This window comes from Populus nigra, chromosome 10 (genome assembly GCF_951802175.1).
Source record: "Populus nigra chromosome 10, ddPopNigr1.1, whole genome shotgun sequence".
NCBI classification, from domain to species: domain Eukaryota; kingdom Viridiplantae; phylum Streptophyta; class Magnoliopsida; order Malpighiales; family Salicaceae; genus Populus; species Populus nigra.
In genome coordinates, this window is record NC_084861.1 from 15,629,691 (window position 1) to 15,652,697 (window position 23,007).

Genomic DNA, 23,007 nt, shown 5'->3' on the forward strand with positions numbered 1-23,007 from the left:
TTATAACTTTAGATAGTAACGAAATATGGATAGCCAGAAGCAGGAATTTGTGCTTCGTCGCAATTGTCCGTTTGTCCATCAAAACAAGCATCATTATTTTATTATTTATGCCGCGTTGAAAAGTCAGAGTCAGAAAGCGATTTATATCAGCCAAAGCCTTTTTCCCCCCTAAATCACATCTGAAAAGAATCTCTTTGACTTCCACTCCACTAAAATCCTACGCTTTTTGCTCCTTCATTGGTGATGCATATCTTCTTTGTTTTTTTAACTGAAAAGATTATAGAAATCCATTATTAAAATGCCACCATGCAGTCCAGAAAGGAAAACTTGCCACTTGAAATCGATGCATATATTACAGCTGGTTAGTTAGTATGCTTACCGGTTCCTTCGATGTATTAATTTGAAAAATATGGACTATGACCACATCCATATAGAAATTAATGCTTGGTTGAAAACTTATATAATTTAATTATGATTTAGAATCATTCCCAGCCTCCACGTTTGATCAATTATTTGTTTTTAGAACTGCTATTTTTTTTACCTTTAAAACCCGATCTAAGGTTGACCCGGAACAAATCTTATTAGAACACAGGTTAAGCTTGACAAGATTGATCCAATTTTTTTAAAAATAAATATTAAAACAATGTTAATTTTAAAAAATATAAAAAAATAAAAAGAATCAATAAATTTTGACCAAATTTTCCGGTGATTGATTGGGTCGTTGGTTAATCTGAGTTTTTGACCAGGTCATATTAAATCAATTAACTTTTTATTTTTGTTAGAAATCATCTCGGACAAGATGTCAAATCACTTGAATCTCGGGTTAACCTACCAATGCTATTTTTTATAACAACAAATACAATCAATTGTTTTACAAATGTAACGCTCCTGTTTGTTTTGAAAACTTATTTCGATCACCTCTTTATAATTTCATAATACCAAATGACATGTAAGAGTAGAATAATTCTATTTAATGTCACTTTATTTTATCATCATAGATAAAATCATATTTTCTTTAAGAAAACAAAGATTTGTCTTCTTACCACTACGAAACCAGTGAGCTCTCACAAATAAATCTTTCTGAAAATTGAAGGGGTAATCATCTCTTTAGATTATCCCTATAGAATTCGTCAATGCTTGTCTTTGAATTTTCTAATTGTCTCATGATTGAAAAAGTATGTGATGTACGTACAAAATCAACGCATATCCCTCATAAAGGACTGAATAAGACAGTTGACCAACGTACTTGAAAACAAGGATGTTTCCATGGAGCACATCGTCGTCCCATATTATATTCACCGCCAGAAAAGGCAGCGTTGGGTGCAGAAAAAAGGGATTTTTTAATAGAGAATTGAAGGATAGAATGATTCTCTAGTTGAATTGGTAAGAACAAAGAGGGGTTACCTAATGATGGCATGCAGTGATTAAAAAATCGAACGCGTTACGAGTGTGCTTCATCATCCTTCTATAAAAGGATGAGCTCCCATGCATTCTTCTTCATCTTCTATCCCTTCTCTCAATTCTATATTTGATAACAGCTTGTGTTAATCAACTGGATTAATTTGCAAAAGCCATAGATTAATTTTGTGAGAGTAAAAATTAGTCTTGCACTTAGACGACTCAAAGAAATGGCAGCAAAAGCAGGAGCAGCAGCTTCTTTCATGTTCATGCTGTTCTTGCTGAACACAGCATGCCAGGCACAACTCTCCCCTGCATTTTACGACAGCTCCTGTCCTAATGCGCTTAGCGCGATCCGAACTGCTATCAGAAGTGCAATTGCGAGCGACAGGAGAATGGCTGCGTCTCTCATCCGCTTACACTTTCACGATTGCTTTGTCCAGGTACTTTTGCGACTACTTTTGGCAGCCACACTGCTCCTCTCTGATTATGTATTATCTTGGAGCCAGTGTACTTATGAGTTGTTCCTTGGTTTTGCAGGGATGTGATGCCTCCATCTTACTGGACGAGACTCCCTCTATCCAGAGTGAAAAGACTGCCCTCGGCAACCTTAACTCTGCTAGAGGTTATAATGTAATAGACAAAGCAAAAACTGAAGTTGAGAAGATCTGTCCCGGAGTAGTATCATGTGCAGATATCATTGCTGTTGCAGCGAGAGATGCGTCTGCTTATGTGAGTATATATAAATCCATCTCTTTATTGCTGTTGGTATTGCAAGCTGCAAAACCAGGACTTGTTGTTTATGATTCTTATGAAAAAAAATGTCTCAGGTGGGTGGCCCATCTTACGCGGTGAAGCTTGGAAGAAGAGATTCAACTACAGCAAGTCGAACTTTAGCCAACGCAGAGTTACCTGCCTTCTTTGAAAGCCTGGAGAGTCTTATTTCTCGCTTCCAAAAGAAAGGCCTTACTGCAAGGGACATGGTTGCCTTGTCAGGTTCACATACTCTCGGACAAGCTCAGTGCTTCACTTTCCGTGAAAGGATATACAATCACAGCAATATCGATGCTGGATTCGCTAGCACCCGCAGGAGGCGCTGTCCACGTGTTGGCAGCGACGCAACCTTAGCCCCGCTCGATTTGGTCACTCCCAATTCTTTCGACAACAATTACTTCAAGAATTTGATGCAAAACAAGGGTCTCCTTCAATCAGATCAAGTGCTTTTCAATGGAGGCTCCACGGACAGCATTGTATCTGAATACAGCAGGAACCCTGCAAGATTCAAATCAGATTTTGGATCTGCCATGATCAAAATGGGAGATATAGGTCTTCTCACTGGATCTGCCGGGCAGATAAGGAGGATTTGCAGTGCTGTCAACAACTAGTTTTTCCTTTCTTTTTTTCCTTGAAGATTTTCTCGATCAAGTGTGCAGACATAACGATGTGTTATTTGTTTTCTCAAATTGTTTCATTCATTTAGTCCGTCAAGTATAAATTAATAATCAAGAAAATTCGTTCATGGGTTGTCCTATTCGTGTTTTGTTCAGTACTGGTCGTCTTACCCCTTGATCAACCACACCCTGTGCTCCCTGTTCTTGGGCTTGATCAGCTCCTTTCCATGGACTCACTCATCGGGACTAATTTTACCTCTATTATAGAATTGGTTACTCAAATATAATTAAATTAATAAAACGTTCAAATATGATTTAAGTTGAATAATGGAATGATTGTTTTAGAAAGACAGGTGATCTAATTTGAGAGATTTTTTTTAATTAGATTTGGTTATTTTTGCAAACATGGATGAGCTCATGGAGTTGATGAAAGTGCTTAATTTATGATTTTTCAAATTATTTGGTCTAACAAGTAAACCTCTTGTTAGTTTTGACTATAAGATCTTCTTATAATTTTATATATATAACTTTTGTTTTTCTTGCTAGTTTGTCATTAACGTTATGACACTAGCACCGATTAATATTAAATCCTTGACAATTATAAAAAAAAAATTTACTAAATTGCTTGGAACATGCATTCATCAACTCGAATCACACCTGCTTACAAAACCTTATAAAAAGCAAAACTCTCAATCTTACAAGATATATAGCCACCCGAACATCTCCAACTTGATTATTGGACAAACGTAGGAAAACACCGCGAGCTGAAGTAAAAACGTGGACAACACAAAAAAAGCAAACATTGTGACCAACTTGCCAAAGTCACACAGTTGACATCTTCTCTCTATACTTCCCAGCTTCATCAATACCAGCATTTTGTTTTCCGATCGAAGATGCCTGGACCATAGGTGGAAAAGAAAATCTCAACAAGGAGAGGAAATTGTAACATGAAGAGGGTGACAGGAATCCCAGAAAGGAAAACAATTGGCATAACAATTGGATTATAAGAGCAGCGCAGAAGGCTTTCATCATGGTTGCAATGGAGATGAAAAGTGTGGAAAGGCCAATGATTAGCTTTGTGGGCAAGGATCTAAGAAAATCTTGCTCGGCATAACGAGAAGTGAGGATTCCTAAAATCATTATACTGAAGTTGAGGAAGCAAAGAGAGAAATTGCATCGGATATTAGAAGTCGAGAATGTCTTGTCACGTAAAAATATTGGAAGTCCAACGTCTTGCTTGTTACGTACCACCAGGAACAGTGAATGCTGCCGTGGACATAATTGTGATGATCAGAGGATCAAACCTAACCTAAATTAAATGGCATGAAGATTTCATCCAAACCGTTACATTCTCAGCTTATATGTTGATCTAGCTAGAAAATGATATATTGTCTTGGGTTTAATTTATGGTTAAATTTAAATATATTAAATATGGTATTTTATCAAAATCATATTATTTTAAGTTTAGTTAATAGTCAAACTCAGTATATTAGATCTAATATTTTATTAGGTCCATGTTATTTTGAGTTTACCTAACAACCAAATTTAATATTGAGTTTGATATCTCACTAAATTTATAATATCTTGGGTTATGCTGATGGTCGAACCCAAATATATTGGGTCTGGTATCTCGTCATGTCCATAATACTTTTGAGTTTAACTTACAGCTGAACCTAAACATATTTGGATCTAGTATCTTGTCAAATTCGTGTTATCTTAAGTTCAACTAACGACTAATCCTCAAATATATTAGGTACGGTTTCTTATCATATCTATATTTTTTTTAGTTCAACTAATCACTAAATCCAAATATTTTAAATCTAACATATATCCGGATCATCTTATTGTAATTTTTTTTAAATCTTGAAAAGATATAGTAAAAGTAATCTCTACAGCTCAACAAATGCTTTTGTCTCCTTTCATTTATGAAAGAAATACAGTTAATACAAATTTTAAAAAAAAAACAACAACACATAGGAGACAAAACTCTGGTGTTCAAACTTATGAATGGATAGATAAAAAAACAATAATAATAATAATAATAATAATTCAGACTTGCTTATTATCTGATGGATGGATAGATAAATAATAATAATAATAATAATAATAATAATAATAATAATTCAGACTTGCGTATTATCTGCTAACTAACAATTTTTTGCAAGTTTAATTGTAAAAGAAAACAATGACGAGTCATTCATTTCTTAACCCATCATTCAAAAACGAACCTTCTGTCAGCTTGGAAATGATATATAGATATATAAAGATAGTAAGTTTTAATGGTGGCATCAGGGTGTCGTGGTGTAGTTGGTTATCACGTCAGTCTAACACACTGAAGGTCTCCGGTTCGAGTCCGGGCGACGCCATAGTTTTCTTTTTTTCCCCCTTCAATTACGTAATCAAGCTGTTCACGACAAGAGCAAGTAAAGAAATGAAATCAAGCAAGAAAGCTGCTAGTTTTCTTCTTCTTAATATAATTTTTTCCTCTGAATGTTCCTAATAGAGTTGACGAAGTGAGGATTCCAGGACAAGAACTTTCATGCCAGTCATTCTCTGGCTTCTCGCACACCACATACTTCTTTGCTCCATTCTTGTCAAAGTTCCCACGAGTAGTTGCTTGTCACACCCACACAACATGGAATAAGGAGAGTCCTGAGCTTCAAGTTTCGCGCAGGGTGTGCATTATTCAGTTTGGACATGAATGCAGTATAGAGATTCAGAGTTTCGTACGTGTATACCCTGCTCTCACTGTTCATCCTTCGTATTGCTTGCTGCAATTTCTGGTTGTGGAACTAGGAGGCAATATTCCAAGTCTCACTGTAATTCTGATATGAAGAGAAGGCTGACAATATGGGCAGGCATCCAAGAAGCCACAATGTTGTTACTGCTATTCTTTTCAGGCTGGCAGAAAGCTGGTAATTCTGATAAGCGATGTTGTGAAAGCTGGTAAATCCTAACATTGATAACAAGATACTGTTTTTTTATGGTTTTTTAGAATTAACTGATTAAATAGTTAATTAATGGATCATCATATGTTGTTGATTCTGAAAAATTAGTTAAGAGACAGTGATATGTTGTATTGCCACAGATTACCTACCCTATCAGTCTAGTACCATGAGCGCACACAGAACAACAATGTAGTTTAGGGTAGTCATATCCTGCTAGGGACACCAGGGCAATGGAAGAGTTAAGGTCTTGTTTGGTTTAAACTTTTTCTTAAAGCAACTGCTGATAAAAACCAATTTGGGAAGCCATATTTGTTGCATTGATGAATGCATCAAACACTCGAGTCCCTCCAAATGCGAAGTTCATCCCAGATCTTAGACCAGATTTGTGTACCGTTCTTCTCCATTTGTACTGCATTGGAGATTTTATACCAAGAAATGAAGCTGCAAACCGTAGATTCCAAATATAAATCAACATTCCATGACTCATTTCACTATTCTGGGGTTGAGAAATTCACCATTGAAAATATTCGTGAGAGAGAGGAAGCATGCATCTATGTAAACTTTTAATCAAGAAATAATTATTAATCAGACTAATACCACACCCATCAAACTAATAACGAAGACATAATCAATAAAATAACATTTAATTTGGTTCCTGCATTGCTTAGCATAAAAGGGTAAGAAAAACCAGTAAATCCTTTCTGCTCCCCTGCCTTCCATATAGTACTCGAAGACTGTCATGTGTCAGGGGAGCAAGTAACATCACAAATATTGGAATTGCCTGAAAAAGAACTTAGTGTTGAAATCTCAAACCTTTGTTCCTATAATTGTGAACAAGAGTAACGTTCTCATTTTCTCTTCAATGATCTGAGAGATCAATTGATTTTTCCTTTTAGAGTCGGATTGCTGTGATGGTTTCATTGTATTTGCACTTCTATCCAAATCTTTGAATCAAGGATTACCACTCTTAATGAATTAATGAAGGGTATATTTACATCAGAATCAAAAACACTAAAAAATCAGTTGGCTATCAGCTGAAGCTTTTACCACCCCTCAAACGAGATGAAGAAAGGGTGAATAAAAAAAACTAGCCTTGGCCCCAACGTCTACAGAGATTTGCTAGTGTGTTTCTCATCATGAGCACATTTTTCCCATTCGATCTTAGACACTATACCATGCCGACTGAAATCAGAATAAAGAAAACTAGCCTTGGCCCAAACGTCTACAAAGATTTGCTAGTGTGTTTCTCACCATGGACACATTTTTCCCCTTTGATCTTAGACACTATACCATGCCAACTGAAATCACATCTTAGACACTGCATGGTTTTTCTCTCGACTTGAAACACTGACCAAAATTAGTCGGAGATTACATCACTGGGGGAACTATATATTGAAAGAAGCGTATCACCAGTAAAATCAAACAAAATCCACAAAATCGTTTTTTGCATAAGGGATTCAAGCCATGAGAATAGTCATAATGTGCTGGGTAGACTAAAGACATCTTGGAGATCCACCAACAGAGCTACGGGTGATTAAGTAAATCAAGTATATTTGTTTTAGTACTCCTATTGATATTAATTTGCTCCAATGTCTCATAAATGAATTATTTGAATTATACTTCAAGAAAAATAAAAAGGAAAAATGTAATAATTCTGATTGTTCAAACCTAATGATGGTATGGAAATAATAAATTTAAGCTATTAATGGGTAGAAAAAACTCCATTCTGTTCATGGCAAATCTTGTGTTTTTACCTTGTCATGTCTTAAATCCTGAACTCACACTGTGCCCATGCCCATTGATTTTGTGTGAATCATGTCTTATTCATTTCAATAAATAGTTTTTTAAAAAAACACATGTAATTTTTAACATTTTCATCAGGCATAATGTGCTGCAACAAGAGCATCTCCGGTTGGAGATGCAAATGGAGAGCTAAATCCAAAAACATGTACTTTTGTCTTTAGAATCTTTATTAAGTTATTTCAACGGAGGAGCCATCAAAGAAGTCAAAATTGCTTTTTAATTTAAGCAGAGGTATTTTTACAGGTTCCTGTAGAAGAGGTAAATTTAAGTTAACGTTGCCAACAACTATTTTTATAGCCGTTGGCAACAATATTTATTTTTTCTTTGAAAGAAAGGAAAAAACTTATTTTTTAAAAAAATCTTGTATTGTGCCTCACTCTTCTTTTAAATTTAGAAAAACTCACTCTTCTCTTAAATTTAGAAAAACAAGAATCAATTATTCTCTGGTTAATTAATAACATCAGTTGTGTTAATTAGCTGAAATTAAAAGGTATATTTATTTAAAAGCTTTTTATATTTACTCTTTAATATCTCTTGATTTTGTAGATTTTTTGTTGTTAATTTGATATTTGTTGTTAATCAAAATTTAAAATATTGACGGTTTTTTTCAAAATTTTTAAATTATATCTTTTAATTCAAAAATGGGTTTTTTTCAAAATTTAAAATCAAAATTAAATTTTTAACAGTAACATATAAAACTAAAATTAAAAATATTCATATAAATAAATTTTAAGTTTAATTTTAAATTATACCTTTTAACTTTCATATTATTTCATTAAATTTTAGTTTATTTTTATAAATTACTCATATTAATTATATAATTAATAACATCATAATTATATTATATATAAAATATCTAAATTAGTTATATAATTATATAAAAATAAATTTAATATGAAATATATTAAAATATAAATGGCTTTTCTAAATAGCTTTTTACCATTGGAATGCACATAATCAAAAAAACTATATTTATACTATTCAAAATGTCATTTTATCAATTTAGCTTCTCCATTTAGCTTTTTGCATTGGAGATGCTCTAACTAATTCAACTCAAGGCCGGATAGCCTTCATGGATACACAGTCTAATTCGTAAGGATATGCATAATTTGTTGCTTAAACTAATCTGTCTTGTGGCAGGATTGGCATAATAGGTTGCATAAATATAAGTTATTAAACTTTATATGGCCTATGATGTAATTCACAAGTTAAGTGGATTAATCAGGCTCAATCAAAATGATATTTTTTTAATTAAAAAAAATATTTTTATCAAATCACAGGTTGATTTGCTAGATCAAATTAAGTTAATACCATATTGACATTTTTTAAAATATAAGTTCAGGTTAAAAATAAATCAGCTAAATCTCATATTAGCTTGTAAAATTAGACTGAGTTTAATAAGCATGGCATAAACTAATGGAACTTAAGGCTGGATAGCATAATGAGCTGCATATGCAGTACCAACTCAGCAGTCATGGCCAGTTTAGGAAAGCCCAAATGCAAAAAGCTTCGCTGAGCCATTGTTATGGTTTCATGATGTGATCCTTCCAATATTGCATTACCTTTTGCGATAAGTAGAAGCCAATAAATTGTATGTTTAAACAAGAGAGAGAATTATTCCTAAATACATTGAAAAAAATATATATTAAAATTATATAAGAGGAGCAGATAAGAGCTAAAAAGAAGTGGATGAAGTGAACCTTGTTTCTGCATTTGAACAGCTAGCAGATGTGGAAGTGTGAAGGATGGGAGTGTGTGTGTGTGTAGGTGTAGAGAACATATTTTTTTCTTGCTCGTATCAAAGTGAAATGTTTTGAAGGAAGGGCAACAGATGCATTGGAGGAGTATTTTGAGCCAAGAGTCTCTCTGTTTTTAGCGGTCAGAATATGTCTAGAAAAGCTTAGGGGTAAAAAAAACTTCTTTCACTTTTAAGGATCAAATTGTAAAAAAACATTTCATTTTGCTTACGCCAACTTTTCTAGATTTGAAAGCGACAGGACACTTTCATTTTAAGTGGTTGTTTACTTATCTGACTAGAATTCTAACATCAAACGACATATCACATTAAAGTGAACACAGATACTGAACAGAGACGAGACAAAAGCCAAGTGGTTGCTTCTCTTGTTACAACAATCATCTCTCTTGAACAAAACCTCAAGTCCCAGGTCTGTTAATGGGTATTTCGTTTCTTGTCTACTCCTCTCATTGATACTTAATTGCAAAGTTTGAGTCTTTTTAATGCAAACTGTATTGGGTTGGTGAAAACTTTGAAGAAAAGAATCATGTATCTCAAAACTACTGTTAAGGTTGAAACTTTGAGTGTTGGATCTGAGTTTTGATTGAATTATAGTGTTTTTTTTTCAGGTTTGATTGTGTTCAAGTGTTGGGATCTTAGGTTATGATGAATTAGAGGAGTGTTTTATGTTTTGCCGGTATATAAAGATGTTATCTTCACCTTTCATGGGATCAAGTACTGGGGGTTTGTGCTCTGCTGGATTATAGGAGCTATTGAGTTTGAAGTCTTGTTTTAAGCATCATTGTTTTAGGGTAGTGATTGTTTTTAAGTGTTGAGGATTATATTATATTTGGTGTTTTTAGTTTTCAGGACAAAATGTATTGCAATTTTATGGAGCATGGTATAGAGTACGCGAAACAGGCAGTCAAGGAGGATAATGCTGGAAACTATAGGAAAGCTTTCCAGCTTTATATGAATGCATTGGAGTATTTTCAAGCACAACTGAAGTATGAGAAAAATCCACAGGTTGAGAAAACAATTAGGCAAAAATGTATGGGGTATCTAAGAAGGGCGGAGGAGATCCGATCTGTTCTTGATAATGGTAGGAGTATGCCAGCGTCAAATGGTGATGCATCGGTTGCTGCACGGCCCAAGACTAGTCCAAAACCAAAGGATGGAGGTAGGAAGGGCAAGGAGGATCCAGAGCTAGCGAAGCTTAAGGAAGGGCTTGATTCTGTTATCATCAGGGAGAAGCCAAATGTGAAGTGGAGTGATGTGGCTGGTCTTGAGAATGCCAAACTGGCATTGCAGGAAGCTGTTATATTGCCTGTTAAGTTCCCACAGTTTTTCACTGGTTAGTTTCTTGGACGCAAAGCTCGCAATTGTGTGTTTTGCATCCGCTGTGATAACATTTTTTTCGGGTTAAGATTCTGATGATGTCTTAAAAACTCAGAAATATTTATGTAATAGGTTACGTTTATGTGTAGTAGTTAATTAAAATATTCAGGTAAATAGCTTTCTTGACACAAAATTAATGATAAAGCTCTAAATATCTGCAAAAATAATTTTAATTAGAGAATTTAAAGATCCTTTAATAATAAAATTGATGACTTTATAAAGAAAAACAAGAAATAAATTAAAATTGCTTTAAATTCTAAAAACAAGTGATGTTTGTTCTTTTATTTTAGAATGACTAATACTCTGAAATATATATATAAGCTTTTAAGAAATAAAAATATTTTAAACCTTTACCTGGATGCTTCAGGAGGTATTTATATTCCTGAACCTTGTTATTTTCATATAAAAGAATAACTAAATAAATCTTTTATTTTTTGTGGCATTAATGAGAAATAAATATCTCTTATATATCATTAATGAGATGATAAATATGGTAAGTCTCTTAAAAGATCTTTTGTACATCTATAAATATAGGGAGATCATTACCTCTTGTGTGAATAATTCATATAATTGTTCTAAAAATATGATTTTTTAGTCTTGGATACTCCAAACATGAGATATAATCTAACCTAAATTAAAGGGCATGACAAGTCATCCAACCAGTAACACTTTCAGCTTAGATGTTCATCTAGGATTTAGTGTATTGCCTTAGATTTAATTGACGGCCGAATCCAAGTATATTAAGTATGACATCTCGCTAAATTTATATTACCTTGGGTTCAGCTAATAGCCGAACTCAAGTATATTAGGTTTAGCATCTCGCCAGGCTCATGTTATCTTAGGTTTAGCTATCAGCTGAACCCAAATATGTTGGGTCTAGCATATCGTCAGGCCTATGATACGTTGGGTTTAGCTAACGGCTGAATCTAAAAATAATTGGGTCTAGCACCTTGTCAGACTCATGTTACCTTGGGTTTAGCTAATGACTGATTCCAAATATGTAGGGTCTGACTTCTTGCCAGATCCATATTTTTTTGGGTTCAGCTGATCATTAAACCCAAGTATTTTGACTTTGATATACCATGAGACCCAACTTTCTCAAATCTGGAAAAGATATATTAAAATTACAGATTCAATGTTAGATGATATTTGATCTCTGGATGTTGATTGTCTGTTACTCATCCAGGGAAGAGAAAACCATGGAGGGCATTTTTGTTATATGGTCCACCTGGTACAGGGAAGTCATACTTGGCAAAGGCTGTTGCAACAGAAGCTGACTCAACTTTCTTCAGGTAATATATAAACCAAGATATTACAACTGGCCATATTACTAGCAGATGAAAGTTTCTTAAAGTGTTACTCACACATTGCATCAAGTGAGTGTTTGAACATTGAATGCGTAAACAATGTCAAAGTTTCTCCTTCCTCTATTTTTTGATGATCAGGATATATAATAATGTAGTCTTAGGCAAGCAACTGTCAATAAACATTATCCAAGAAATTTGTAAAATGCTTGTGCATCAGGCTGGTTCTTTAGCAAATGCAAAATTCTTACTATTATCCCTTTTTGTTTGATTTCACTGGTAAATCATAAATAAATCCTTATCCCGGGCATAATTCTTGCCTTCCACCCACTTTTGCCGATCAAAATTGTTGACAAGTCCCAGATGATGCTTTTTGCAGTGTTTCTTCCTCAGACCTGGTTTCCAAATGGATGGGTGAAAGTGAGAAGCTAGTTTCAAATCTTTTCCAAATGGCTCGTGATAATGCACCTTCCATCATTTTCATTGACGAAATAGATTCACTTTGTGGCCAACGGGGTGAATGTAATGAGAGTGAAGCATCTCGTCGCATCAAAACAGAACTTCTTGTGCAGATGCAGGTATTTCTGTTTGCTTTATGTGGATTAGAACTTCGTCCTAAGCTTCATCCCACGTTAACTGATAAGAGCTCTGTCATAAACTTAAACTGAGGTTCTTGTCCCATTTTAGGGTATAGGGAATGATGATCAGAAGGTTCTTGTTCTTGCAGCCACAAATACTCCCTATGCACTGGATCAGGTTATAAAAACATCCGATTTTAAATCGAATTGATTATGGACAGAAATATTTATCTTTTCATCAGAATTACTTGTTAGGAAATGTTAATGCAAAATAATCATACAGGCTATCCGGCGGCGTTTTGACAAGAGAATATACATTCCTCTCCCAGATTTGAAGGCAAGGCAACACATGTTTAAGGTAGTGCTTATCAGAATCATTGTAGCCTGTTTTTTGTCATGTTGAAACATGTTTGGGTTGTTCTTGAAATTAACATCCTCTTGTATGTCTATGCGCAGGTGCATCTTGGAGATACTCCTCATGATTTAACTGAAAGAGATTTTGAAAAGTTGGCTCGAAAAACAGAAGGTTTTTCAGGTTCAGATATTTCTGTTTGTGTAAGTGTCAATTTTTACGTCAGCCTCTGCCACTTCTCATCTTGATTCTTGCGACTCACTTTGAGCAGAATGTTTGAAAAGCATTAGTTTTTTACATTTTCTTCTGTGTGAAAATCGAAAATAGTCAACAGTTTCCTCTTTTTAAACTTGATCGTGACATCATCACTGATAGGTTAAAGATGTGCTCTTTGAACCTGTTCGTAAAACCCGGGATGCGGAATATTTCATTAAATCCTCTGATGGCATGTGGGTTCCTTGTGAACTACAACGAGGAGCTGTCAAGACTACACTACAAGAACTTGATGCACAAGGACTTGCTTCAAAGGTATGGTGGACTGAATAAAACACTATTGCAGAGGGTTCAACTTGGAAAATATTCCCAAAAATTAGCACAACTTCTGCTTCTGTGGTTGTGCCTAGGAGAAACACTGTTAGAATTCTACAAGAGGAGAAATATCATTTTTATTTTTGTTGTATTTATATAACGTTCAACAAGAGGAGAGACATGTTATCATGATTCATAATTTAACATGCATGATTCATGATTATACCCCCCTCCCCCCCTCTAGAATGGCTGGCATCGCGGGAGATTCATTTTAATTTGTGACTTCTAGCTGCATGCATCCTTTTTGGTGACAAACAATGACAAGATGCATTTGAGATCAATGACTTTGCAGGTCCTTCCACCACCCATCACAAGAGCAGATTTCAACAAAGTGCTTGCACGGCAGAAGCCAACAGTGAGTAAAGCTGATCTTGAGGTGCATGAGAGATTCACAAAGGAGTTTGGAGAAGAGGGCTGATGACTTTGATGAAGTGGAAGCAGAGCTTTGATTAATTCATAAATACAAGTTATACATAGTTTAGTTGAATTATTATCCATCTCTGGTGGCTCATGTTTAGAGACAAGTGTTCCTTTGTGCTCTCCTCAATCAGTTAGGCAATATTTTGAAAAGAAAAGAGGCTGCAAGGTGAACCAGACTGAATGACTGATCAATGCATGTAATGTTCAATGGTAAATGTATATATACAATATAAGCATTGTTTGCTATCCTCGTCCCCTGATCTTATGTCTTTTTGTTTTATTTTGGAAATCAATGTATACATACAGAATCTTCAAAAACAAAACACCCCGGTTAGTTGGTAAAAAGATGAGGATGGAATTTGCCTATGAAATACTGTTAAGGAGACAAAAACATGACTTTTGATCATGGATTTTGCATATCCCAGTAAAACTATGGAAAGGTGCTAGGGCGACAACTACTCGATGCATATCTTATTACTTTAGATAATGGAACAGCAGAGATTCTTCGCTTTGAACCATAAAAGAAATTTGGAAACATATGCAGCAAAAATCAATGTTAGATAAGAATATTGATCGATCTTTAATAACAAATTTACCATGGCAGGATGAGGAAATGACTACAGTTTTCCTGTGAACCAAGATTTCAGTGCACAAATTTCACGTGGCTGGCAATTATAATGATCCACCACCAGAAGGGCTGATGCCTCCTCCCTCTCTCTCAGGCTGTTGGTCTTGGTTGACCCCTGCTGTATCTTGGTGGGTTGCTTTTGGCAACATCAACAACAATCATCCAACCATTAATGATCTGCAATTAGGGTTGACAGAATGAAGTTCAGCCTGACTGCTTGGACGGTTAAAATAAAAATGAAGAGAAACAAGGACTTGTATGACACCTACCTTGCCATTCATCTCCTTGAGAGCTGCACTTGCAGCCTCCTCTGTCGTGTACTCTACAAATGCATATCCCTTGGACCTCTTAGAAATCTTGTCCATTATTATTTTAACTGTAAGGAATATAATGCCATTATTTCAACTGTCCGGACACAGCAGCAACATAGATGTCAACAAATTACAGAAGGCATGGCATACCTTCGACAGGCTCACCAAAGCCCTCAAATGCTGCACGCAAGGTTTTCTCAGAAGTATAAAATGACAGACCTGCTCGGAACACAGATTGCCAAGCACGTGAATCAATCACAAAGCTAGCTAATCAGACAAATGTATATCACGCAAATTTCATAGAAGGCCAATATTGAGATTTTGCGTGCAAAAAACACTTGTGCTATCTTGCAGTCAAGTATTTTAGAAGCAAAAGAAAAGAGGAGCTGGAGATCATAAGGTCATTAGAATTTGATTTGAAGATGCAACATACCAGTAATAAAAAGTTTCTTTGTTTTTACAGGAGTTATCTGACTTGCTTCTGAAGAATCTGCTGAATTGATTATGTGATCGCCTGGACAATTACGTGTTAACATTACAGAAGAACCATTTGCCATGGAATAAATTTGCAATCACATTAAACTCAAAATATTGACAATGGGCTTTTCTGAAAACTAAAATAACGGTATCATAACTCAACATCCAGCAGCAAATCCAGATGCTAGTTTCATAAAACTGACAACTGCGTATATACCACTAGCAATCTTAGTGCTAAAAAGAAAGTAACAAACCTCCATAATCCTTGTTTTCTGACTCAACATTCTCTGGCTGAACAGATAAAACACCAGGGACACCTAAAAACACAGAAGGGTATGTCATTAAATAGAACACGAAATGCCCAACAAAATTTCAATTCAAAGGGAACAAACTAACCAGCTAGCTCCTGTGCACATTCCTCGTCAAGTTCACAACTGAACCCAAAATTCGATTGCCATGAAACATGATATATACACATTTGAGCATCCTTCTCGCTGCAAAAGAAATCAAAATTTCACTTTCATGGTATATAACAGCAAGTAGATTGCATTCTTTCTCAAACATTAACACCTACTTTCCCATGACCTTGGTTAGTATTTGAGCATGATAATCAACCATTTGTGCCTTTGTAACAACTCCAACTGCTGGCTTATCAATTTTAACCAGCCAATGTTTTGTATTCCCTGCAGGAAACAGCAAATTGCTTCCAATTTGTGGATTTGATAATGTACTCAACCTGAAACCTAAACTATAATCTTTTTCCGCGGAATTATAATCCGGGTCAGGCCTAACTGATATAACCCCAGTCAGCCCTACAACAGACACATCCATAACAATCAGGAAACATCTCAAAATCCACAATTTTTGCGTTAGTATCATAATTCTCAATACATTGGCGCCAAAAGAGAAAGAAACTTACTGGCAAGTTCAAGGGAAGCATCTTCATCAATATCGCAACAAAACCCAAAACGAGTGTCACAAGAAGAATCATACATACACATTTGAGCATCCTTCTCACTGTTCAAAACCAATAAAGCAACAAACTTGAGGCCAAAAAAACAACAGATACCAAAAAGGGTCATCGTTAAAAACGCAAACAACCCCCCCCCAACCGACCTGCCTATTACTCTCTCTAGAGTCTTGACGTAGTAATCAATGATTTCTGGCTTTGAATTGACACCCTTTGGGGGACTTTCCATTAGAATCATCCAGTGTTTATTAGTTTTAGTTGAAGTTGGAGTACATGTTGATGTTGTTGTGGCTTTTGTTGATAAAGAAATGGGTTTTTATGTGGTTCTTGTTCTTTATAGGGCTGTAAAGTTTGAAACTTGAAGCTTTAAACGGGAGTTTCTTGGATATGGAGGTGAGACTGGAGATGGATAATGAAGGAGAGAGTGTTTCCATGGCTGTCTCTAAGGTTTCATTACAGACCAGACCAAGCTCAGGCTATTGTTGTTTGCTGTTCAATGTTGTGATAGCAGAAGCAGAATCTATCTGCCTTTGATATTTTTTAGGCGCTTCGAATGAATGATGGTCGTTAATGACCATGTCAAACGACGAGCCTTTCTGCCTTGATGGGTGAGACTTGAGAGAAGTTGATTTGCAAAGTGACTAGTGGTTTCTCTTCGTATGAATTTTAGTTTTTAAAAAAATATATATATCTAAAAAATATTATTTTATTTTGAAAATAAAATAATATCATTTGATTTGTATCATTGTAGGTTTTTTTTTTCTATCTAAAATAATATTATTTAATTTTTTAAAAATAAAATAATATCATTATAAATAAATAAAAAAAAACCTACAATGATACAAATCAAATGATATTATTTTATTATAAATTTATCAGGTAAAACTATAATTCATCATGATAATGATAACTATGATATTAAAACGGTAATAAATTGTTCCTAGAAAGCATAGTCATGGAGTTCAAAACTTTACTATTGAACGTAACCCATGCTATAATCTCAAGTTTAATTTATTTTTCATTTTTTATGTTGAAAAATTTTTAAAAGTTTTTTTATTTTAAATTAATATTTTTTGATGTTTTCTAATATTTTGATAAAATGATATTAAAAATAATTTTTAAAAATAAAAAAAAATTAATACTTTTACGAAACTCTTAGGATTTGAGAAAAACTGAGTGCTTGAAATCTAGTCTAAGGATGTCCTGACAATTGAAACTAAATTTTAAAAAAGGGATGTCCAAAACTTTCTGTTCCTAGTCATGTCAATGGACAGTTAGGCCTTTGGGTCAGTCTCCATTTAACTGGAGTGCAGAGGTATGCCGTACGCAGATTTGAGATGTTGTTACAGGGATAAGAGAAGAAATTTTTGCCAGGGAAGTTTTTAATTTCATTGACAATTAGTTTATTATATATGCAAGAAATGCTTGGACATGTACATGATCTGGCTGTGAAGAAGAATAGTTTGGCACTCGGTTAACTTTCACGTAGGAGTGGAGCTTCGATTTCGTCTTCCGGGTCATGGCTCAACTTTTCGTCCGGCTTAAGTAGGCAAGCAAAGCATAAAGCAATCATCTGAGAAAACAGAATAGTCGGTGGTTAGTTGGGAGAAAGGAGAAAGGGCGATGGAGGGTGAGGTTGTGCAGGGCCTTACCATGCTTACTGAAGCAACTATAATGCTGAAACCTTTACAGTCGAAAGGGGCAGTGCTAGATAGGAACCATGCTGAAACAAAATTCATCAATGAGCAAGCAAGATGGAATGCTTGTTGTAATAACCAAAGAAAGAATGTTGACACCGGGGACTTACAAGTCAATGGACTCATTGCGAGAGGGGATAAGAAACTTGCTATTGACTGGACACCAGCAACAAATCCCTGTGTTTTTCCCTGCAGTAAACCAGTGTACTAGAACACGTAAGTAATGGATATAGGTCATTCATAAATATGCAGACTTTTAAAAGCACTTTCAGAGACTCGTAATGCAAACTCTAGCTTGAGCCTCAAATTAAGAAAAGACGCACTGCTAAGCTGCTTCTGCCAGCAAAAAAAGTTGGCAAATTCGCTTGTAGGAATGGAATAAAGGCAGAAAATACTAAATGTTCATGCCAGACTGCGCTAGTTTTGCAAACCTGATTCATTGAGCTTGAACCTTTGGAAATAATAGCATAAGTCTGCACGTCAAGCAATTCAGAACATAAACAACGACAAAATTAAAGTAGTCAGTGATGACCCTTCTTCTCTGATGTTCAGAAGAAAAGAGAGTGAGGATCATAGTACTTACAGCAGGCTTCATGAGGATATAAATGGCTCCAAATGAGGCACTCAAGTATGGCACCTGCATTGGGCAATAAAAAATGTATAAAGAACTTTGTATACTCGTTTAAATAAAGCGGTTGCCCCAGAGTGGCGAAGTGTTGGTTCAGGATAGAAATTTTTTTATTTTTTCAAAAGTGTCATGGGAAATCTAACTCTTGGGAATTAGGCAATATGTACATACCCAAGATGCCCACGCCAGGCCATAGAGCAAACCCTGTTCAGAGAAAAAGCACCCGTTAGAATTTTCTTTCTATTTCTCGACATGTGCATTGGTTGCTGAGATGGATGGGAGTGGCAACTTACATAAGCTATTGATGCAAGTAAGGCTAGAGATAATATTCCTCCCTCTCCGACCAATGGATTGAGAAGAGGAAGCACCAAAATCTAGACACCAGACACAAAACAAACATATGTTAGGCAACAGAATCTCTCAAGTTCATTGAAATTCCATTGAGATCCTATGATGAGCTGAGAACAATGAATAAAGGGACCACATATAAAGCGTTTGATTTACATGTTTCCAAAGAAAGAGCCCAGCAATTTTTATTTATTTAAGCACAGTAATCCCTTTAGGTTAGTAAATGAAACAACAGAAAGATTATCTCCATGTCATACCTGAGAAAAGATTGCACCGATTCCTACCATCGACAGGATTTCCGAATATTGATTCTTGTTAAAACCAAACACTGCCTTCAGATAGAACTGCATAGGTAGGTTACAAGCAATCAGGGGATCTAAATAGAAAGAGAACAGAGTAGATATGCGCCACCAAAGAACATTACAATTAAGGCCAGTCCTTGTTTTCCACGGGTTTAATTTCTCTGATAATCAAGATTTAAATAAGGGTAGACATAAAGGGAACTTACGAGTAAAACTGAGCTGATGCCGGACATTCCCAGCTCATAGAAGAAGGAAACAAACGAAATGCCTCTAAGTGTAGGGCTGAAAAAATGAAAGGCAAAAGAATGTTGCTTTGCTCAAAAAAAAAAAAAATGATGCAGCAGGACAAAATAAATTAATGTATTTGAAGAGGAGCAAGTACCTCTCAAACACTACAGCTGCAGCATCTCTCATTGATTCATATCTTTTGTGGGCAACATTTATTATCTTAGTCAAGAAGGTTGAATCTCGATCCCTCTTAGGAACCTGTTCAACCGTCTCAGCTAGAAGAAAATGCATATAAACTGGACTAAAGATCAAGAAGGCAATTGAAACCTGAAACAAAAGGCTTAATTTTATCAAATGATGATTGCAGATGATTTCTAGAGTACAAAATTAAAAAAAATAAAAAATAAAATCAACAGATGAGCATGAAAAAACCATGCTGCTAGCTAGTTTGAAAATCTCACAGAACCTACTTACCACAAAAATATACTGTTGAGGAAGAAAACGTGCCAGAAGATTGCCTAAGACATGAGAAGCAGAAAAGAAACCAGTGATCCAACTAAATGCTGCAGCTCTGTTTCCTTCTTCGATAATATCTGCCTGCCAAAGGGATGAAACTGTGATGCCCCAATATCCTTAACCATGACACGATTCTTTTATTATTTTTTTGGTTGAAAACTCTTACCGCATAAGCAACAGCAATGCAGAAAATACTTCCTTGACTTATAATAAATGAAATTGTCCGAAGCACATAGTACACATACACAGATCCCCTCGATTGGTTCCAGGCAAGCACAGCTGAAACAATAGAGAAGGAAAATAGAAAATAAAATTAAAAAATCAGCAGAATAATCTCGGTTGCAGTGTGTACGTGTGAACCTTCAAATAAGTTAGACTGTGTGTTGCTTCGCTGCATATATCCATAACAATGAATTCAGTATTCTAAGTAGAATGTACAAGCCTTCCATAAATCCTAGTTTCTGATCAGAAATGCTCATCTGGAACATACCAAAAGGGAATATGGATGTTGATACAGTAATGAGGAGAAGCGGTTTGCGCCCATATTCATCTGCAAGCTGGCCTAGGAGTGGTAATACCACCATCTTGAAAATTCCAACCACCTACAAGCAGAAGGAATCATCTCTTGCTTGAAGAATTTTAATCTTGTTTTGTAATCAATCAGTTTTGAGTGCTGGGTTAAACATGAAAACTACACACTGCAAATTTCTTCACCTGAATTCTAATTACCCTATTTAGCATTACTGAAACGCAAAATCATGATAACCGTCAAATGTGAAACCAGGCATGCCCTAATTGGCTCAAAAGATTCACAAGGGAAGTGCAGACCAAATAATAGAAAACAATGAATATCTGACTCGATTGTTGGGAAAAAAAAGGGTAAATCCCAAAATTCTAGAATGATCCAGCCTACTACCTAGTATCCATACATGAGGAATACATTCCCTTCCTCTCAAACCTTTGTTTTTTTTTTTCCAATAAATGAAAACTGAGAAACTGACATTTCCCACAAACCCAATTAGCAAAACTTCTTAAATTATAAAAATTAGTGCTTAATCAGCTCCAAGCCGTAAAACACATAAAAGAACCACAAAATTCAAAAAACCCTATTTCCGTTTTCTTTCATTTTCTCGCAAACCAAGCAATCAATAGTAAAAAACAATAAGCAGAGCAAGCATTTCTTATGTTTACCGTTTGTTGGAGACCACTGATGTAAATAGCCTCGGAGCATGTAGTCTGACCAGGACACAAAGCAGAAGTAACAACATCGACAAGAACAGAAACAGTCATTTCCTCGGCGATCCAATGAAAACATAGTGGCAACAACAAGTGTGCTAAAGGCCTAAGCTCTTTCAACCCGCCAACACAGTCCTTAAACACCATAACTAATATCTCCAAGAACTGAGCACTGGCTTTTTTTTCTTGCAAGAAACAAAAGAAATTAACCCTGCCAAAGATGGTGACAAAAAGGGATACAAGATGAAAATGATAGCTTTGACACGGCCATGAAAAGGGTTTTCCTTTCAGTATTTAAAGGGTGACAAAACCCATTAAGTTCGAGTCTCTGACTGAGATCGTGTTGTACGGCTAGTTGTTCATCAAAGATATATTAAAATGAGATCTTTTAACATTTATTTTTTAAATCAACATATTAGAATTATAAAAAAAAACACTAAAAAAAATAATTTAATGTTGTTTGATATTAAGAAAAATTAAAAATTAAGATTAAAAACTGAAATAAAAGCACTCTCAGGCACACTTGTGGTAGCAACATGAATTCACGTGCTGGGTTAAGTTCGTCGTGTGTCAAGGGTCTAGTTTGCCTGTGGATGATGATTGAGTACAGAGTACTTGTGATGAGATGGCCATGGATCAGCCCATCTGGCCCCTACTAGGCTTCATTGTGATTAAAGTTAAGAATGGATGTTTGATAATCCGCGAACTACGTAACACTACCAACTACCTACCTGGCCCTACATCGATCATTGCCAATAATTACAAAGCGGTGGTGGGCCCCATTGGAGATTGAAATCCTTACATGTTTTGAGATTGAGATCCTCAACTTCGGGATTTTAAACGTGGTAAATTATTTGATTATAGAAAATTTGTTTTGTCGACCTCTTATTGAATTTGAACAACATTGCATGTTAAAAAATCAAAATAGTGTTAGGCCGAACTGCGGTGAAAAATTAGTATATTAAAACAATTTAGAAATAAAAAAAAAACATTAATTAAAAGTAAACGCAGCTCAAAACAGGATTTTTTTTAGAAGATTGATAAAGAGACAGTGCCTAGATAAAGTCAGCTTAAGATTTGGATTGCAACGAAGAAAAAGAGAGAGAGAAGTGATGGGGAAGATCTTTATCATTTGTTTCCTCTTTCAAATAATCACTGTCCCTTTTCTTCTTTTTAGAGTCATCATCAAGCATTTATGTATTGGCCACTGTGGGGGGAAAAAAAGAATATGCTTCCTAAGGTGGGTATATTCTTATTGGTGAAGAAGACTTCTTACTATATGTAAATAATTATTACAAATCCTGTAAAACAAATCTAATCTCCACGATGAATATCTAACAGGTGAAGAAGACTTCTTACCGAACTTAACTAGGCGCGAGTCGTGTACAAATGATGTTATGGGTATAATAAACACGGCACCGAACCACTACCAACCCTATGAGTTTCAGGAACAGACTTTTTCTGTGGGTGCATAAAAATAGACAAGGAAGGACACAGAGACACCAAGCCATCAAAACCAAGACGAATAAAATAGAAAAAGATTGTCTTTTAGAATATTCATCTTTGTGTCTCCAGCTGCCATGATGATGCAAGTATTGTTGCTGATATATTTTAGAAAATTGATTCTAGATAGGTTCCTGGTCTAGAAAGTTGATTATTTTTCAGTGAGATTGAGACCACCGTATGCTGATATATTTTAGAGTATTTTTTTAAAATATTTTTTTTATTTAGAAATTTATTAAAATAATTTT

At 35.2% G+C, this 23,007-nt stretch overlaps 3 protein-coding genes, 1 non-coding gene and 2 pseudogenes across 7 annotated transcripts; 3 read left to right on the top strand and 3 right to left on the bottom strand.

The window, feature by feature from the left end:
• Nucleotides 1-1,490: 1,490 nt before the first annotated feature.
• LOC133705901 (lignin-forming anionic peroxidase-like) lies at nt 1,491-2,917 on the top strand. The gene is made up of 3 exons (XM_062131334.1): nt 1,491-1,841; nt 1,939-2,130; nt 2,229-2,917. Exons 1-3 carry the CDS (start codon nt 1,629-1,631, stop codon nt 2,781-2,783), a joined length of 960 nt encoding a protein of 319 aa, XP_061987318.1. The 5' UTR covers nt 1,491-1,628; the 3' UTR covers nt 2,784-2,917.
• Nucleotides 2,918-5,081: 2,164 nt separating this feature from the next.
• TRNAV-AAC (transfer RNA valine (anticodon AAC)) lies at nt 5,082-5,155 on the top strand. Its single transcript has one exon. It is a non-coding gene; the product is annotated as a tRNA-Val (tRNA).
• Nucleotides 5,156-5,226: 71 nt separating this feature from the next.
• On the bottom strand, nt 5,227-6,224 carry LOC133705799 (GDSL esterase/lipase At5g03610-like; annotated as a pseudogene).
• Nucleotides 6,225-9,555: 3,331 nt separating this feature from the next.
• LOC133706033 (protein SUPPRESSOR OF K(+) TRANSPORT GROWTH DEFECT 1-like) lies at nt 9,556-14,161 on the top strand. 4 transcript variants are annotated; one of them, XM_062131543.1, is made up of 10 exons: nt 9,556-9,705; nt 9,905-10,019; nt 10,139-10,629; nt 11,860-11,965; nt 12,357-12,555; nt 12,665-12,733; nt 12,839-12,913; nt 13,012-13,110; nt 13,283-13,435; nt 13,788-14,161. In XM_062131543.1, exons 3-10 carry the CDS (start codon nt 10,152-10,154, stop codon nt 13,911-13,913), a joined length of 1,305 nt encoding a protein of 434 aa, XP_061987527.1. In that variant the 5' UTR covers nt 9,556-9,705; nt 9,905-10,019; nt 10,139-10,151; the 3' UTR covers nt 13,914-14,161. The 4 variants fall into 4 exon arrangements, with proteins under 4 accessions (XP_061987527.1, XP_061987526.1, XP_061987529.1 ...); XM_062131542.1 differs by having other exon boundaries at nt 10,146-10,629; XM_062131545.1 differs by lacking the exon at nt 9,905-10,019.
• Nucleotides 14,162-14,454: 293 nt separating this feature from the next.
• On the bottom strand, nt 14,455-16,957 carry LOC133706034 (organelle RRM domain-containing protein 1, chloroplastic-like; annotated as a pseudogene).
• A 708-nt stretch (nt 16,958-17,665) lies between these two features.
• Nucleotides 17,666-21,850, bottom strand: LOC133704747 (uncharacterized). Its single transcript, XM_062129707.1, has 14 exons — nt 21,212-21,850; nt 20,511-20,622; nt 20,187-20,299; nt 19,979-20,101; nt 19,659-19,831; nt 19,483-19,558; nt 19,232-19,318; nt 18,920-19,000; nt 18,798-18,830; nt 18,582-18,635; nt 18,430-18,471; nt 18,109-18,187; nt 17,954-18,024; nt 17,666-17,874 (listed from the first exon to the last, which is right to left on the bottom strand). The coding sequence occupies exons 1-14, from the start codon at nt 21,401-21,403 to the stop codon at nt 17,776-17,778; spliced, it is 1,335 nt and encodes a 444-aa protein (XP_061985691.1). The 5' UTR covers nt 21,404-21,850; the 3' UTR covers nt 17,666-17,775.
• Nucleotides 21,851-23,007: the final 1,157 nt, after the last annotated feature.

Bases quoted from the DNA above. Each gene is read 5' to 3' on its own strand.
- LOC133705901 (XM_062131334.1), top strand. From the start codon at position 1,629: ATGGCAGCAAAAGCAGGAGCAGCAGCTTCTTTCATGTTCATGCTGTTC. The intron at 1,842-1,938 runs GTACTTTTGCGA...TTGGTTTTGCAG, and splicing joins TTCACGATTGCTTTGTCCAG to GGATGTGATGCCTCCATCTT. The intron at 2,131-2,228 runs GTGAGTATATAT...AAAATGTCTCAG, and splicing joins CGAGAGATGCGTCTGCTTAT to GTGGGTGGCCCATCTTACGC.
- LOC133704747 (XM_062129707.1), bottom strand. From the start codon at position 21,403: ATGGTGTTTAAGGACTGTGTTGGCGGGTTGAAAGAGCTTAGGCCTTTA. The intron at 18,636-18,797 runs GTATGTACATAT...TGCCCAATGCAG, and splicing joins GCCTGGCGTGGGCATCTTGG to GTGCCATACTTGAGTGCCTC. The intron at 18,188-18,429 runs GTTTGCAAAACT...GGTTTACTGCAG, and splicing joins GTTCAAGCTCAATGAATCAG to GGAAAAACACAGGGATTTGT.
- LOC133706033 (XM_062131543.1), top strand. From the start codon at position 10,152: ATGTATTGCAATTTTATGGAGCATGGTATAGAGTACGCGAAACAGGCA. The intron at 10,630-11,859 runs GTTAGTTTCTTG...TTACTCATCCAG, and splicing joins GTTCCCACAGTTTTTCACTG to GGAAGAGAAAACCATGGAGG. The intron at 12,914-13,011 runs GTAGTGCTTATC...GTCTATGCGCAG, and splicing joins CAAGGCAACACATGTTTAAG to GTGCATCTTGGAGATACTCC.